General features: G+C 43.0%; 2 protein-coding genes across 2 annotated transcripts; both read left to right on the plus strand.

The window, feature by feature from the left end:
* Positions 1 to 6911: 6911 nt before the first annotated feature.
* LOC125296290 (WW domain-binding protein 11) lies at positions 6912 to 12944 on the plus strand. Its single transcript, XM_048246115.1, has 12 exons — positions 6912 to 7076; positions 7657 to 7742; positions 7871 to 7902; positions 7989 to 8082; positions 8173 to 8369; positions 8613 to 8746; positions 9072 to 9241; positions 9737 to 9955; positions 10659 to 10778; positions 11164 to 11436; positions 11557 to 11742; positions 11971 to 12944. The coding sequence occupies exons 2-12, from the start codon at positions 7679 to 7681 to the stop codon at positions 12630 to 12632; spliced, it is 2151 nt and encodes a 716-aa protein (XP_048102072.1). The 5' UTR covers positions 6912 to 7076; positions 7657 to 7678; the 3' UTR covers positions 12633 to 12944.
* Positions 12945 to 13114: 170 nt separating this feature from the next.
* ddx47 (DEAD (Asp-Glu-Ala-Asp) box polypeptide 47) lies at positions 13115 to 18457 on the plus strand. Its single transcript, XM_048246118.1, has 12 exons — positions 13115 to 13324; positions 13688 to 13781; positions 14015 to 14203; positions 14419 to 14490; positions 14605 to 14723; positions 16611 to 16682; positions 16769 to 16885; positions 16980 to 17126; positions 17214 to 17351; positions 17463 to 17533; positions 17659 to 17788; positions 17985 to 18457. The coding sequence occupies exons 1-12, from the start codon at positions 13172 to 13174 to the stop codon at positions 18219 to 18221; spliced, it is 1539 nt and encodes a 512-aa protein (XP_048102075.1). The 5' UTR covers positions 13115 to 13171; the 3' UTR covers positions 18222 to 18457.
* Positions 18458 to 18841: the final 384 nt, after the last annotated feature.

Raw genomic sequence — 18841 nt, forward strand, 5'->3', positions numbered from 1 at the left:
CATCGGCTAACTAGCGCCAGATTTTGGAGTGCAGGGGACAAGCCGAGATGGGCTATGAGACATACGTTCACACTCGGTATCATGTTTCAATACACTTTAGGTCAATATCACACCGGAATTCTCCTTTAAGCTTCCCTGATATTCAGCAATCCACTTCTCCTAAGATTCTTCCTATGAATATCATTGAATGTATAGTCAGAAAATCTAATGCGTGAACAACTAATTTAGGGAAAAGTGCTGTTCCAATCACAGATGAATGAATGACCAAGGACAAGATGAAACAGGACTTGAGAATGGCTGAGAGATGTCTGGAAGATTTCATTGAACAACAGTGGAAGGAAAAGAGGAGGCGAAAGGCTATGGAAGCTAATGTAAAGTGGAGCTCTCTGCCCACAAGGGCAAGTGATGTCAACAGAGCTGTGACTTTCCTTGATTCGAGTCCATACAAAGTGTTGGTGGCAAAACATGTGAAGAAACCCAGTCAGAAAGAGGTGGACTGGCGAAGGGTGCTGGATGAGGTCAGAAGGACAGAGATGGAAAAAGCTGCTGAGAAAAAGATGGTAGAGAAGGAGCCAAGGTGGCTAACTTTTCTGAAGGGACAATCGTTAAAGAAAGAAGTCACCACACTCTTCACTGCACATGCCATCTTTCTATTGGTGTGGATTCTGTACCAATGTTCCCAGAAGCTGCGAGCAGATCTGCCACCTTTGGCAGTAATGAGACTGGAGAGTCTTCATCACTAATGGAGCTCTCTGGATTTTATCTTATATCTTAAGATGCAGGAATGACACACATATCCTGAAATGCGACAGAAGATCTGTCCACTTGTTGATTTTTTTACCCAAATAAAGTTCCCCTTTTTCACAATAATTGTGTCTCTTGAATACTTTCTGTTTTTTTCCAGGCTGCACAGATATTGAAAAACACATAGAACTAGACATACTACATAGATAATGCAAGATATATTGGCTACTGAGTGAACCGAATGAAACTTGAAATGAAAAATGTGACTATACATGTAGGCCTATAATGTACAAGCCTAGAGTAGGTCAGATCATCTTTGTGGTCCCATGACAGTGATATTCATGGGAAGAATTTAAACGCTGAAGTGAAGTGGAATGCTGCTCTAAGCCACCGTCCTGGAAATTTCACCAGGCCTTGACAGCGAGGTAGCCACAAATTCACTAGCATAGACCTAAGAGATGCCTACTTCCACATCTCTGTCCACCCCAATCATCTGCGATTTCTCCGGATTGCACTAAGAGGCTCAGCCTTTGAATTCAATATACTCCCCTTTAGCCCCTGGCTCCACACACTTTCATGAAGTGCATGGATGCAGTTTTGAGCCCTCTGCTCCAGAAGGGCATTAGTGTGCTTATTTGGACAACTGGCTAATATGTTCACCATCAAGACAGTGCTCTGTGTCAGACATAGAAGCTGTGGTAGATCACTTATAACAGTTGTTAGCAGGTCTGTTAGTTAAACCAAAGGATTGTTGCTCTACAACAATGTCTCACACTTCTTGGGTCAAAACAGTCCCACTGGCGTCAAAGGCTTTGGGGCCTGATGGCGGCACTTCTCAGTTTGCATTGGCCTCTCACATATAAGATTAGATTAGATTCAAGTACAGGTATGTGCAGTGTATTAACAGTAACATTATAAGAGTAGTAAAAATAAGTGTGTGCAGTATTAACAGTATAGACAGATATGTACAGTTGACTAAGGAGTATAGTCTATAGTATGATAGCATTAGTATATATACTCTTTTGATCCCATGAGGGAAATTTGGTCTCTGCATTTATCCCAATCCGTGAATTAGTGAAACACACAGTGAGGTGAAGCACATACTAATCCCAATGCAGTGAGCTGCCTGCTACAGCAGCGCTCAGTGAGCATGAGGGGTTAGGTGCATTGCTCAAGGGCACTTCAGCCGTTCCTGCTGGTTGGGGTTCAAACTGGCAACCCTCAGGTTACAAGTCCAAAGTGCTAACCAGTAGGCCACGGCTGCCCCGTGTTAATGCGTTAACATTATCAGAGCAGTAGAATATTGGTATACAAGTGTATTTGTGTCACAACCCGGTCCAGAAGCCTCGTTTCCTAGCCTGTGACTTGAGATGCCTTTGCTGCTCCGGTCCGGGTTTTCCTTCTGCCTTGGCTTTTGGTTGACTGACAAGGGAGGCGTCCAATCACCTGTGTTTGCTCTGCTACACCTGCTGCCACTCTCCTCGTCAGCCATGTGGAACACGTCTTTCAGTGTGGATTATTGCGTTGTCTCATGTTCTTGCTGGATTTACTGTTTTTTGACTTTGTGATTTTGCCTGAACCTTTTTGGAAACCTTGGACTTGGACTTTGCTTGCTCTTTGTTACCGACATCTGCCTGTTCTGACACGTGAGTCTTGCCTAGCCCCTTTGCTTAACTGCCTGCGGCCTACCTGTGTACCGAACTCTGCCTGTTTTTTGCCACTCTGGAGATCTGCTTGAGCCCTGCCTGTACTGCTGCCTGTGTTTTGTCTGCCTACCTGTGTACCGAAATCTGCCTGTTTTTGCCACTCTGGAGATCTGCTTGAGCCCTGCCTGTACTGCTGCCTGTGCTTTTCTCGCCTACTAAGTTGACTCTGCCTACCAAGTGGTTTTGCCTGGTTGCCTATTTTTGTGTTATTCAACATTAAAACCTAATTAACCTTTAATCAGCTTCTGAGTCTGCTTTTGGTTCCACAGTCCCTTACCTGGCCTCACCGGCCCAGACAATTTATTACAGGTCCCAAATATGGGACTGTAAGTAACAAAGACAAAATGTCCTGAAAGACAGGTGAAATAAAGGAGAATTAGACCCAGCAGAATTCCTTGTGTTCTCCCTAATTGCATCTGCGAGTGAGCGGAGGTCCGTTCCCATAGCAACCGGAACGCAGCTGTTTGTGGCACTCCTTAAAGTGACAATGAGTATATAAATTAATATATATTGTAACAATTTGATAGCGACACACACAGTTGTCCAATCAAAAGGTTTATTAGCTGTTAATGAGAGCACACAGACCAAGACCAAGACACACCAAGATACAGAACACAATACACACGGGGCATGTCAAGCAGACACACACACTACACCAACAGGGGAGGTCCAGCCCCCCACACAAAAAGGAACACACATGAGGGGAAACTAAAAGGGAAACATGTTACACTAAAGACACTAACTTTACACTTATAACTTACGAGAATAACAACATAAACCCCCCAAATGTTCGCTCTCGTATCCCAGCATGCTTTTCGCAGGAGAACGCTAACACTGTCTTTCTGCGCCGACGCTACAATATATATATACATAGAGATCGTATTTATTTACTAATGAACATATGACCAATGTGGTCACCTTTTTTGGGTGCGCCACATATGCACCAATATGTATGTACATTTTGTAATATAAATAGAATGGCTGCAGCGTACCAGATGGTGATTGAAGAGGTGAGGATAGACTCAATGATGGAAGTGTAGAAGAGCATCATCATTGGCTTTGGCAGGTTGTATTTCTTCAGCTGTCGCAGAAAATACATCCTCTGCTCTGCCTTTTTGGTGAGGGCGCTGGTGTCCAGCTCCCACTTGAGGTCCTGGGTGATGATGACGCCCAGGAAGCGGAAGGACTCCACAGAGTCTACAGGGGAGCTACTCAGGGTGATGGGGGTGGGTGGGACTGGGTTCCTCCTGAAGTCCACAACCATCTCCACTGTCTTTAGAGCATTTAGCTCCAAGCTGTTTTGTCCGCACCAGGACACCAGATGGTCAATCTCCCACCTGTAGGCGGACTCATTACCACCATAGATGAGCCCAATGAGGGTGGTGTCGTCTGCAAACTTTAGGAGCTTGACTGACTGATAAATGGAGGTGCAACTGTTTGTATACAGAGAGAAGAGTAGAGGGGAAAGGACACAGCCTTGAGGGGAACCAGTGGTGATGGTCCAAGAGTCAGACGTGTTTCCCCGGCTTCACATACTGCTTCCTGTCAGACAGGAAGTTAGTGATCCAGATCTGTTGGCTCTGTAGGCAAACTGTAGGAGGTCCAGGAGTGGGTCTATGATGGATTTAAGGTGACACAGTTAGTGAGGATGCTCTCGATGGTGCAGCGGCAGAAGTTCACCAGGATCTAAGGAGACAGGTGGACCTTCTTTAGTCTCCTCAGGAAAAAGAGACGCTGGTGAGCCTTCTTAATCAGGGTGGAGGTGTTGAGGGTTGCTATTGTCAAGGTGGGACAGGGTGGAGTGAAGTGCTGTTGAGATGGCGTCCTCCGTACTCCAGACATCCCAACCTGCAAAAAGACATTTCAGGGAGGTACCCCCAATTATATATTAAATTACTTTAGGCTTCTTAAATACTGAAATAGTGATGAATAGCCTATGTTTGTAAATTAATTGTCTCTACTCAGCACACCAAATAAGGAAGGCCTGTTGTTAGAAATTGTGATAATAAAATATGTAGATTTTAGTAGTTTGGTCTTTATGTACCCTTGGCAAATAGCCATCTAGTAGGCTAGTCCTGAATAAGAACATGAAATGACACTCACCTCAACATGTCTTTTGCAACCATTTAATGCTAAAGTCACTGTTACAAACAGTGCAGCATGCAAGACTATCCTTATTTTGAACTCTTATGAGACAAGGGTACACTTTTGTGTAATCTGATGTGAAATGGGTCTTAAATGTTCCTTTTTGGGGGGCACTCTTTGCCATGACGCTTCTGTTCCTAATTGAACGGAAACAGGCCAATCAGGATGCTCTCTGTCTTGAACAGGCACACACGCACTACCTCTCTCTCTCTCTCTCTCTCTCCATCCCGGTCGTGTGCGCGCTACTCTCAGATGCACACACGATTTGAAGTTTCGGTCTCGTGTGCGCGCTCTTGCTCGCTCGCTGTAGATTCCGGGAGATTTTATCTAAATTGTGGGCATCAGGGAGCCGTTATCAATATGCGGGAGACTCCCGGAACTCCCGGGAGACTTGGGATGTCTGGTAGTCTACTCCTGTTCTGGCGATATATGGCCGATACAGAGATGGTATCTGTCCAGGGCACTTTATCCGGTTATGGACCGGAACAAACACGTTCTTCTAACACCAGTGTGCTTGAGTGCTCTATGTTGGTGGAACATACCTCAAAATCTCTGTAAAAGTGCAGTTAGGCAAGAGCCATCAGGGGGGTCTGAGATCTCAGGTGTTGCACAAGATAGCTCAGAAACTCCTTGTTTGAGCAGACAGTCACCTCTCCTTTATCAGGACAGTTCACCCCTGGTGCTCTGAATACTGCAGCAGACCTGTACTGTTGAGAGGCCGTCCACATCCAAGTGAATTGAGACTGCATCCGACCGCGATGAACCTAATTTGGGCTCGTTTTGGGAAGGCACACGTCGATCTTTTCACCTCCGCACACTGTCCACTGTAATTCTTCTAGAAGAATAATTAAGCTTAAGTGGCAATGAGGCACCTGAGTGGACGTAACACATGTGTGTCCACAGGGCCTCCTTTCCTCCTCATTCCCTAGTTCCTGTATTAGAGAAAACAAGTAGCTGTATTAGAGAAAACAAGTAGGGAGAATGCGAACAAGAAAACAAGTAGCTGTATTAGAGAAAACAAGTAGGGAGAATGCGAACAAGAAAACAAGTAGCTGTATTAGACAAAACAAGTAGGGAGAATGCGAACATCCTGCTGGTGGCACCACATTGCCTCAGGCACTATGATTTGCAGAAATTCAGGTGAACCATGGAAAATTCCATTGAGGAAGGATCTGTTATCCCAAGCAGGGGGAATGTTGTGGCATCCTAACCCGTCTCTGTTCAATCTATGGGTTAAGGTTTGTCAATCGCAGTAACACAGACTCTGCAGTGTGCTAAAGCTCCCTGTACAAGGTATTTTTACAGATGGGAGGTTTTTACATCTGTGTGAATGCCAGCATGAATGCCCGGACGCATGCTGAGTTTTGGGAAATGCCCATATAGGGGGCACTGCAATTGATGCATTTCACACACTCACACACACACACACACACACACACACACATTAAGGTACCTTAATCTGAACAAACAAAGCAAGCAAGATTATCTAATTCATTCTGCCCAGAATATTTGCTATCACCCAGTAGCCTAATGATGTTTCTGATGCCAGTTCTAAGTGTCTCAACAATGCTGGCTAGAGAAAAAAAACAAAAAAACTGTCACTGGCTGACTATGACATAATCATTGTGAATAATTATGTCATATTCAAAACAATTATTTGTTGCATTTTGTTATGATCAAATATTGATGATTTGTTGTGTTCTAATATTAATGTTATACAGTAGTTATGTATTATATTGCACATTGCACAGTTTTACTGGCATAGCCTACTCTTTTTGTAATTTCCAGTAGCCTACAGTTTTCTACAGTTTGTTTTAATTAAATAGCTACATTGGAAATCAATACAATTGGGCCTTAGGGTTTTATTCAGTATTGCATTGTAATAGGATTTTGAAAATATCACTAGCGCCTGGCTCACAAACATAAAATCTGGAATTTCACTCAGTAAAACATACTGTTTCTAGTCTATTTTCCCAGAGACATGATAATTCAAATATTACATCGGTTTCATAACTTCATGCTGAGTAGGACTAGTTCAGGACAGCTAGGAGACAGCAACAGGAAAAATTTTTTTTAATTTTTTTTTTTAATTGGTAATTCAAGTACAATAAGCATGGGTCAAAACAATCCATAAGGAATCCATCTATGTACATGATCAGGCGTAATTAAAAGCAACAGGAACATCAACCGCAATGCAACGTTTACAATCTCGTTTCTGGACACTCCAACTCACTCGGTGGCGGTAATGAGCGATTGTGACACTGTATACCTTAGCAAATTTAGAAGGAAAAAAAAACAGGAAGTTTCGTTCTACTACTTTCCGTTCAGACATGGCGGAATGTACACTTGTAATATCTGTGGTGGTCGTGTAGGAATATTTAACCGAATAGTCCCGTTATAGTCCTGCTTATTTTCTTGCCCCATTTCGATCAAGCACAGGGGGAAGGTTTCCCCACGTGCACAACTTTCATTCGGAGAAAGGTTCGCTTGTTTGAGGTTTTATTCATTGTAGACTATGATTGTAGGTTGTTAGCAAGCAAGGTGTCTAGTTAGCAGGTTAGCTACCATTTCTAAGCTAGCATTGGAGCCTCAGTGGTTTATTAACTACTTGTTTTTTTCCATGTGAGTGTAAAAATATTCTAGCATACATCATCTAATGCATAGTTATGAGAAACATTAGATAAGAGAACAAAGTCGTTTGTTCTGTTTCTGTTTACTTGCAACCCTCATAGCGCCTAGTAACGTTACGTTGACGACAAGGCTCATAGGCAGCTTTCGTGCAAAGTTAGCTATCAAATTTAGTAATCAAGTTGTCGACATACAAATTGTATGCTGTGTTAACGTTGATCTCACCAAACTTTTGAACGCATACGAAGATGGTCTGAAGTTGAAAACCATTAGATTGTCATTTCATATATCTGCTCTTTCGGTGCCTTTAATTTGTGAAAATAGTCACATACCACTTTCTTAACTGATGCCTTGCACTTTAACTTCCATTAAACTTAACTCCAATGTTACCCTCATTTGTACGTTAGTCACTCTAACACTGTTGTTTCTCTAGGTGAACAGAGCACGTTGTCATCATGGGTCGACGCTCGACTTCTTCCACCAAGAGTGGGAAATTCATGAATCCCACAGATCAAGCCAGTGAGTTTTGTGTACTCTCGGTGTACAAAGTAAACAAGTGTCAGTAAACCGCAGAAATTAATTTTATGTGTGTACATTACCCCTGTCATTCTATTCTGATGCATTGTTTTCCTTTACCTGCCTTTCAGGAAAGGAGGCTCGAAAGAGGGAGCTGAAAAAGGTACATATTTTTAAATGTGTTTAAAAGTGTATTTAAGATCACTGGTGCTTTGATGATTCACTCACTGTCTTTCTGCGGTCTTTCAGAACAAAAAACAAAGGATGATGGTGAGGGCAGCCGTCCTGAAGATGAAAGATCCTAGGCAGATAATCCGTGATATGGAGAAGCTGGATGAGATGGGTGAGCATGGGGAGATCTTTTCAACTCTTTACGTGGTAACTTAGGTTTTAATCTGTATCAGTACTCATTCTGACCAAATTGCCTGTGCAGAGTTCAACCCGGTGCAACAGCCACTGTTGAATGAGAAGGTCCTTCGGGACAAGAGGAAGAAGCTGAGGGAGACATTTGAGCGCATTGTACGTCTGTACGAAAGAGAAAACCCTGACACGTACAAGGAGCTGCGCAAGCTGGAACTGGATTATGAGACCAAGCGTGGCCAACTATCTCTCTACTTTGACTCTGTGAAGGTTTGTGTCTTTCTTTGATAGTTATGAGAGATTTAAATTGACAACTCAGATGGATGTAAAGCAGCCATAAGGGCAGTGTATGTCTAAGAGAAGTTACATGAGAATGTTGGTAGTGTTTGCAACTTAACAGGCAATGCTTATTTTTGTGTCTTTGTGTTTTACCCTTGGTGGGCTCTCTTTATTCTGCGTTCTGTTACTGATTGCAACTGTAGTATGTTTACTTTTATTTATTTGCTTTGCCAGAATGCCGAATCAGTGGAGGTTGATAGCATCCCACTGCCTGAGATGCCTCATGCTCCCTCCAGTATTCTCATCCAAGACATTCCCCTCCCTGGGGCCCAGCCTCCCTCCATTCTAAAGAAAGGCACAACTTTTGGGTAAATACTTGGTAGTATGCTGTCTGACTTTCAGCAGGACAGATTCTCTTTTTGTATTGTATGGAGTACTACTGTAGTTTGCCATATGATATAGGATGGGCCCAAACCCTTGGTGTCTGTTGCAAGGAAACGCAAGCACTAAAGAATTAAAATATAATTGATGAACATTATTGACAAAAGTATTAACATATTTTGGCTTATTTCTAATCGTAGCTATTTGTTAAGCTTGAATTTTACTTAATTACATTTTCAACATGTATCCTCATATTTATCATAAATGAGGTAAACATTGTTTTACATTTTTGTTGTAAATTCCTCTGTTCAGGAAAGGTACCACGACGACGACGCCAGCCCCCACATCGGCTGCTGTGGCAGGGGTCCCCCGGCTCCCTCCGGGCAGGAAGCCTCCCGGTCCCCCTCCTGGACCTCCTCCTCCACAGGTCCTGCTGCAGTACGGGCGCAGAGGCCAGCAGCACAGGAGGCCTGGAGACGCAGGTACTGCTATCCTCTCATAGACCCTTACAACTTGTGATTGCCTCTCTCAGTGTTAACCTAGTATGACCTTTGTGAATAGAATCTGGTCACCCTCTATTGGGGATATTTTCCAGTCATTGCATCCTCATGAGTGTCGACTTGGGGGCTAATTTTACAATCACCAACCTTTAACCAATCAACCTTTACCAATATGGGTTTTCTCACTTCCTGCTTTGCCACTAATCACACAAGGCTTTCCCCAAACCCCACTGGCAGTTAGGAAACAATGTCATTTAACCTTGATTACAATTACATTAACACATTATTTTTTCTCAGATTTCAATTCTTTGCTAGTGTTGCTGCTACTCTTTGTGTCACTTTGTTTAGCTTTACCATATTCCACATTCCCTTTGCCATGCTTCATGAAACCCATTGGTTCAAAGGTTGTGTTGACTCTTGCTTGCATTTAATTCTGAGTCCAACTCTGTCTCTCTCTTCCACTCGACTCATAAATAGATGCTGGTGACGCCTTGTCAGACACTGAAGCCATGGACACCACAGGGGGCCGGGACAGTGGCAGCGAGAGTGACCACGACGGGGATGACCGAGAGGACGACGATGAGAGCGACAGCGAGGATGATAGTGACATGGACAGAGAGGAAGGCGACGAAGACAGAAGGAAGAGGGAGCGGCTTGACGACAGAGATCAAGACAGAGATGAGGACAGAGACCGAGGTAAGCGTGCAGGGACTAACTGGCACTCTTACTCCTTCTCGCCACATTTCACTTTAGCAGTCTTGTCTGTGTGTGTGTGTGTGTGTGTGTGTGTGTGTGTGTGTGTGTGTGTGTGTGTGTGCGTGCTATTAAAGTGTAATCACCCCCACCTCTGTGCCATTTTTTGTAAAAAAAATAAACAGGGATGCACCAATATATCAGTATACCATTGGTATTGGCCTCGTTGACTGGTATCGACCAATCAACAGATATTATGACGTTTACCGGTGATGTTTATCTGTTAAGTTGCATCAGTTTGGCACAAGTTAAATTTTGCATTATGTGTGGACTGGCACATTCATGATGCTATGAAGAGCTGAAGGACCTGATAATGGTTGTTATTGTTTTTAAATGAATCATTTGGTTTCCCTTCCATTAAAGGGTATAATTAACAAATAAACAACTGAAAGAAAATTAGTTTTGGTTATCTGCAAAGTTGTTATTTTAGACAAATATCAACTTTTGTCGACACTGATGTTTTGTAACTGTTTAGTCATGTCTGTTTAGTTAACTTAAAAAGCACACACATTTTAAGTGGCAGTTCCACATGAATGATTAAGGTACATTTGCCATTAGTTTCAGTAATAATTGTGATGTAACATAAAATATATCTGTGTGGCTTTTCATAACAGCGATGGCTTTGTGTTTTCTTTTTCCTGTTCAGGACGCATTGTACGCTTTGCAGACATGCCTTCTCCTCCCAGGGAGAGGAGGAAGAAGAAGAGACTGGTGAAGAAGACTAAGGCCATCACACCACTGCAGGCTATGATGCTCAGGATGGCAGGTAATGATTGTCATGGTCAGACTCTGGGAAGGGTTAGGATTTAACAAGGACTGACAAGGTGGCCACACAGAAAGGGATATATATGCTCAAAGAAATTGTTTTCCACAATTGCTAAAACACATTTTTTGAAACCTTCCACCCTTTTCTTCATTCTCAAACTACAATCACAGAATATCTGACAGTTCTTGCAAAATAAAAAACTCGCCTCAAAAGCTTTACTTGTGCTCAGAACCAAACAGTGTCAGAGTACCAATCCAGTGTATGATTGAAGAATTCCCTTTTTTTTTTTTGAGCAGTATATTTATATACACTGCATTTGAAGTTGATGAGTATGAGGATGGTGCTTTCTTTATGACCATGACAAATGTTAAATCTCTACCCTCAGGTCAGTCTGTCCCAGAAGATGAGGAGGAGGAAGAAGAGGAAGAGGAGTACACCGATTCTGATGGCTCTGACACTGAAGATAGATCGGCACCTGGCGATAGCCAGCCTGGTGTTCCCAGAATGCCAACTGCCCCCGCACCAATGGGGGCCCAGCAGCCTCCTCCACACATGCAGGCTCCACCAATGGCAGGGCCTCCTCCGCTAGGACCACCACCAGCTCCACCAATGAGACCCCCGGGACCACCTTCTGGTCCGCCTCCTGGGCCACCACCAGGTGAGTTGACCTTAAACCTTTAAGCAGTATGAGTTTCATTATATTAAACTGCATCAAACTTAATGAGCCTGTTCAGATGTCACCATTAATGGGTTTTGTGTTTTTTACGATCACTCCTAGGTGCGCCGCCATTCCTAAGACCCCCGGGTATACCAGGTGCCCTGAGAGGGCCGATGCCTCGTATGCTTCCACCAGGACCTCCCCCTGGTCGTCCACCAGGTCCCCCTCCAGGTCCTCCTCCAGGTCTACCCCCTGGCCCTCCACCCAGAGGACCCCCGCCCAGGCTACCCCCACCTGCACCACCAGGTGGGTGTTACTCCAAGCCACTTTTTCACCTCATGCTCACAAAGATAGTCATATTAATATCATACTATGTGTTCTGTCTCATTTAGATTGTGTGAAATAAATATCCATACTTTGGGTAGTAGCTGTTTTTGACATGTTAAATGCATTGTATCTCATTGTTTCATGCACTAAGCACTACAAGGAGAACATGGTGGATTTCTGACATATTTTGTCCTCCCTACACCACAGGTATACCGCCTCCTCCACCTCGTGCCGGACCTCCACGCCCCATGGCCCCCCCTCTTTCTCTCTTCCCTCCGCCGCTTAACCCCAACGTCCTCAGTGCACCCCCCAGCATTGTGCACCGACAGAAGCCTGCCTCTGGTGCAGCAGAGGGCGCTCAGAACAACCCCAACGCTCCATCCATGATGCCACCGCCTCCAATGCCCATGCGCCCCGGTGTCATGCAGATGCCTCCTCCTCCGGGCACCACTGCCCCACAGGCCAGTGCCACCCAGGGCAACCCTCCCACTCACCACCATGCGCCCACCATCGAGAAGCGCGCCAACATCACCTCGGTGTCAGGGGCCGCAGGGGCTGGACAGCCGGGCGCACCTGGTGGAGCAACGATCTCTGCCAAGCCCCAGATCATCAATCCCAAGACGGAGGTCACCCGCTTTGTGCCCACTACACTGCGTGTCCGAAGGGACAAGGCGTCGACTGGCGGGGTGGTGGAGAAAGGTGGCCGTAAGGGAGACGAGCTGGGTGGAGGCCCAGGGCAGAAACAGCAGGCCATGACTGCACCAACATTGTCAGCCAACATCAACCAGCCCTCGGTCAACCCACCCAACATGAAGACCAAGGATCAAATGTACGAGGCCTTCATGAAGGAGATGGAGGGGCTCCTGTGAAACTGAGGAAGAGAGCATGAAGCTAAGAGCAATTAGGACTGAGAGTGGAGAAATTATTTGATTTTCATGTCAAATATGTGAAGTGAGTGTTTTTAGACTGAAACAGTGTTTGAGTCTTATTTCGGCCCTTTAAATTGTCACAGTCCTTGTGTAAATCTTTTTTATATTGTGTTTCAGTTTGATTGATAAAGGATGTGGGAGTTCAAGTCAGTGGGGCAATATGGCCTTAGGATGTAGGTGTTATACAACAAATCTGCTTACAATGTGTCTGAAGTTGCTAAACCTGATGTTGAATAAATACTTGAAACCCCACCGTTCTTTGTTTGTCTGCATTGTAAGTGGAAGTGTAGTTTCCACTTACATATTATTACTGTCAGAGACGGTAATCTAAAGGATCTTTGTTACTGTGTTGATACACAATGTTGAGGGAGACAAACGGCGCACCATAGACTGTATAGTGAATGTCCCACACTCCTCTGCGGTAGCAAGCATTTCCGGACATGCGTACAACCTTCTATTAACACGGGGCATCGGTAAGCATGGCGCACGTTCAGGAGGAGAAGGAAAATAATGAATTTAAGAACTCGGACCAGAGTGAGGACGACACAAATAATGAAGACCTGGTCGAAAGCTTGGATGGAGAAGATGACTGCAATGAGAAAGAGGAGCCAGCCAAAACATTTAAAGATTTGGTAATTCTTAAATACGTATTTATGAAACTAGCAGGCAGCTAGTAGGCTTAGCATAGTGTTCCATCAAACTTCGCAATTTAGCTCATGGAACTATGTTCACTATTCTTTATCAGTATATTAGTTCTAATTTTATACTAGAGCGTTTACCATAAGAGTGTATATTATTGGGCATGTTGACGTTAGTTAGCATTATAAAGGTATGTCGTGAATGCATACAACGTTGGCAAGCTATTATGTAATAAACTCACCATGAAATTGTCTTGACTTTGGCTAATACCTAGAGAGACTAACTTCTATACAGTCCTTGAGAGACTAACTTCTATAACTAATCTTTTCAATCATCACTGGCATTGGTGTGCTCAGGGTGTAACCGAGGTACTTTGTGAAGCCTGTGACCTGCTGGGATGGACGACTCCCACTAAGATCCAGGTAGAAGCCATACCTGTGGCTCTGGAAGGTGAGAAATTATTATTTGTTTCTGGTTTGGGGACTAGTGGGTTTAGATCGGTAGGTATACAAGACCAGTAGTGTTTCTTTGCACCGCTCATGTGTAATGTTTACATGTATAACTCACTTCAACAGTGTTGCTTTTCCCCCATGTTGTATTGTATTATTTATGCAACACATGCTTGTCAAAATGTCAGAAAGTTGCATTGTGTCACTTGCATATCTTTCTATCCCCACTGCCAGGACGGGATGTAATTGGCCTGGCAGAAACAGGCTCTGGGAAGACAGGGGCGTTTGCTCTGCCCATTCTTCAGTCACTTCTCTCCTCTCCACAAAGGCTCCACACATTGGTGCTCACACCCACAAGAGAGCTTGCCTTCCAGATTTCTGAGCAGTTTGAAGCCTTGGGCTCCAGCATTGGTGTAAAGACAGGTATGGAGATTGATGTCCAGCTGAGAAGAAAGAAGAGCAAATACAGTTAACTGACGATATTAAGTAAACATGTAACACATTATGTGGTTAGGCCTAAATGTTTGTATTTCGTGTACAGTATGGTGATCAAAATAAGTTGATATGTATTCAGCAGAGAAGATTGATGTTGGGTGAAGTACAGGAGGCATAACTCCTGTTTTATATTTTCATCCTAGCTGTGATTGTTGGTGGTGTTGATCAGATGTCTCAAGCCTTGGTATTGGCCAAGAAACCCCACATTGTAATTGGTGAGTGCCACTACATTATTATATATGTATTATCTTGTGACTCATTTAAGGGGTTGAAATGTCTGATTATTTACATCCAGTTTCTATGTTTGTTTTTCCTGTACTCTGTCTCAGCTACCCCAGGGAGATTGGTTGACCATCTGGAAAACACCAAAGGTTTCAACATGAGAGCTCTCAAGTTTCTAATCATGGATGAAGCAGACAGAATTCTAAACATGGATTTCGAGGCAGAGGTATGAATTTACTTGACATATTTATTGGTTGAAGTGTAATACTTCAATGCATTGGTTAACAACCTATGTGTCAGTCAATAATGTGATGCTATTCGTTCAAAGTGCAACCCAATTATTATTTCTCTGAAGCTAATATACAGTATACAGTAACACACTGCATGTATGGGCTTGTATGGAAGCAACAAAAGATTTGGCTGTTGCTGCCTTTTATTCTATGCATCTCCGTAGTTATTGACGCGCACATTAAAAAGCTGATTGCACCTTATTAGGGTGGTCCTTATTTTTAAAGTCTCCAATTGTCATGCTGTTAATCCTTCAAATTGTTCCTCTATATAAGAAAATACAGCATGCCCATTTTTATGGCAGTAACATAGTAATTACAGGTAGCTCAATAGCTTTAAACTTTTGATGATTTTCGTAAAAACAGATAATTTGAATTGGTATTGTAACTGGCTAGTAAAATTCCAAGAAAATCTCCATAAAAGCATCTAATGCACCATATATTCCTAAATATCTATCTTAGATACATATCTCCGTTTACTTATTGTAGAAACTAAATCCAAATTAATCCATCCATGACCCGGTTTAGCAGATTTACTTTTCCTGGTGGAATCAATACATATTTCTATTGATGATCACCTTGGTTATTGTTTGGGTTTAGAGCACATGTTTTGCTCTTCATTAAAACATTCAAACAATTGTATCCACGGAACCCCAAATATGTGCCACAAAACTGCATGAGGAAAAGGCACCTTCACCATTCCTTGCTCAGCTTTGCTTGCAGTTGTGTTGTGTACCAAGAGCAAAATCATGGCAAAAACAAGAATTGGAGTTTATTTGATTGGTTCCACCATACCAGAATTAGTTGGATCAAAATTGCCATCTATTAGAATGGCACTTGGATTAATTCTTCACTATCATCTAAATCTCAAAGAGACTATATGTCAGTCTTCTGCTACAATTATGGAGATTTCCAAATTCTGGGACAATGATCAATAGTCAATGATCACGCCGAAAGAGAAGTGGCTCTAATTCAAGAATACAATGTCTATCTCACACACACTGAAGAACAATTGCAGTTCCTCCTTCATGTGGTGGAAGATCACCGACGGATCTATCCAGACTGCAAAAAGTCAACACTGGCTGCTGAGCATCAGAAATGAGGGATTGTTGAAAGCTTTTTTGAGATTGTTGTCATGTCAGTGTTGCTCTGATTTCAATAAAATGTAGTTCATTTGCAGCAACTTTTAATATTACTTGCATATCACAATAACGCTGCACAGCTTAACTGGCAATCTTCCACATGATTGAGCTACCTGTAAATATCATTTTTTTTGTCAAAATCTTTGCATATTTTTGCATGAAGTTAAAAGGAACAGTTTAAGAGGTTAAGACACTAACCACTATCAAATTGGACTTGATAAGGACCACTCTACACCTTATGCCACGTTGGAAAAGGGTAATGAATTGGGATTTCAGTGGTAACGACTCCTACACACAGCTGCGTGGGTTGCGTTGCTGGAGACGCATCCCATTCACTTTACATGGGCTCACGTCATCCGTTGCCGAACTGAATTGCGGGTCCGTTGCGTCGCGTTTCTCCCGTCGCTCACGTTGAAAAGTTCAGCTGTTGCTGCACCGACAGACGGCACCGGCCAATCAAGCCAATCGATGGACGGCACCAACCAATCAAATTATGGTTATACTTCAAGTCATGTGCATGGCTACCGTCGGGAACACCCACTGGCATGCGTTGACAGAACGCAACTGTGTGTAGGAGCCGTAAGACCTGAACTCTAGTGATGTAGTTTACAAAAACAGACACACCCTTATGGCATTGCATTTTTGTCACTATCTGTATTTTTTCTTCCTTCTATATACTTTCAGGTGGATAAGATCCTGAAAGTGATTCCCCGTGAGAGGCGAACTTTTCTTTTCTCTGCTACTATGACCAAAAAGGTATCAGTCTGTCTCTAATCTAGATCAGTCAACTTCTCACACTAAAATAGTCTGGTGCTATAAGTCTCTTGGTTTTCCTTTTTTAGGTCCAGAAACTACAACGCGCAGCTCTGAAGGACGCAGTTAAATGTTCAGTATCCACTAAATATGCAACGGTGGAAAAGCTCCAGCAATATTACGTATTCATACCATCAAAATTTAAGGTGAAGCAGATTTATGATTACTATTCATGTGTAATGATGCTTGATTTTTTTGAACATTTGTCTTGATGTTTATTTTTTGCACATTGTCCTTTAGGATTGCTATCTGGTGTCCATACTGAATGAACTGGCAGGAAACTCCTTCATGATTTTTTGTAGCACGTGCAACAATGCCCAGAGGGTGGCGCTGTTGCTTCGGAACCTGGGCATTACTGCTATACCACTGCATGGGCAGATGAGCCAGGTGACCCCCCCACACACACACACACACACAAGTATGATGACTGAGTGTCTTGGTATGGTTTGCTAACTTTTCCTTAATGTTTTGTAGAGTAAACGTTTGGGGGCCCTTAACAAATTCAAGTCCAAATCACGCTCTGTACTGCTGGCTACAGATGTGGCATCAAGAGGGCTGGACATTCCACATGTGGACTGTGTCATCAACTTTGACATCCCCACTCACTCTAAGGTGCTTTTATCAACTTTAGGGTCTTCTACATTTGACTGATTATAAATATTATGGTAAAGGGTAGATCATGTTGTTTTGGCTAAAACAGATTTTGCTCTTTTTTTGGATTAGGACTATATTCACAGAGTTGGAAGAACAGCCAGAGCAGGCCGCTCAGGGAAATCCATCACTTTTGTCACACAGTAAGTCTTCATTGTTTGTGTACTGTAGTGTTGTTCTGTATGTTTTTGTGTTCCAATTGGCCACACCGCTAGGATTATCACAGCATGTTTGCTTGACAGATTGTGACGGTGTTGTGTTTTCCTAGGTATGACGTGGAGCTTTTCCAGCGAATTGAAACGCTGATTGGAAAGAAGCTTCCAGCCTTCCCCACGCAAGAAGAAGAAGTGATGATGCTAGTGGAGAGAGTTAGTGAAGCCCAGAGATTTGCCAGGATTGTGAGTGTTTTTGGTTTTCTATTTAATGCTCCCAAGATGGCTTATTATTTTCCTCTGGTTATGTTTAATAGGCTTAATGATTTTTTTTAGTATAATATTTCTCCCTCAACTTATCTAATTACCGTACTTGGTGATGAGAATGTCTATGGGATACTGTTAAGTAAAGCAAGCATCTTTTAAAAATGTTTTTTTCCAGGAAATGAAGGAGGAAGTAGCAAAGAGGAAAAGGCCGAAAGGTGGAGATGATGATGTGGACGATACAGAGCAGTCCAGTGGTGTACGGAAAAAAGTGAAAGGAGGAAACTTTAGTGGTGGTGGAGGAGGAGGAAGAGGACGTGGTGGTGGAGGAGGAAGAGGACGCGGTGGTGGAGGAGGAAGAGGTCACAGTGGGGGAGGAAGAGGACGTGGTGGGGGTCCTAAGAGGGGACGATAGACATCAAGACCGTTAATTTAGAATTGAAAGAGTAATGTATATATTATAAATATTCTTTTTTTCCCTTGAATATTGTATGTCACTTCTTCATCCCTCTTTTGACATCTCTTTTCCCCGTCCAATGATACTCCACACATTATGGAGACAGACAGCTGTTAAGGCAGCCTATTGTACCCTTAAATTCTTTTCAAAACCTCACACACTTTGAAATAAACAGAGATGTCGATTGGAACATATTTCATATTGCCTCTTTCTTTTCTCACGTGCAATACATATGATGGTTTAATTAGGAGAAATAATGAAATTTTAATTTGTGATAAGTAATGAAGGGTAGTAGTGATTTCGGTGTGCGTGTGTGGCTGCTACTGCGACCATCAGTCAGTGTATCAATCTACACTACAGCATGCCTTATAACGATGATATTAACTTTTTAATAATCACTCTGTCGAGAAATTGACACTCCGATGCTTACAGGTGTTGTAAAAAAACAAACTCATACTTATGGAAAGGTTACGGTTTCTTGGGATTTATAGCATCATGATGAATTAATCGTGATAACTGCGACAAATTAACCCCCTACCTACATACAGGAAGCATTCTTGCACCAGATGGCGCTGTTC

The sequence above is a fragment of the Alosa alosa genome, chromosome 6, assembly GCF_017589495.1.
Source record: "Alosa alosa isolate M-15738 ecotype Scorff River chromosome 6, AALO_Geno_1.1, whole genome shotgun sequence".
NCBI classification, from domain to species: Eukaryota; Metazoa; Chordata; class Actinopteri; order Clupeiformes; family Clupeidae; genus Alosa; species Alosa alosa.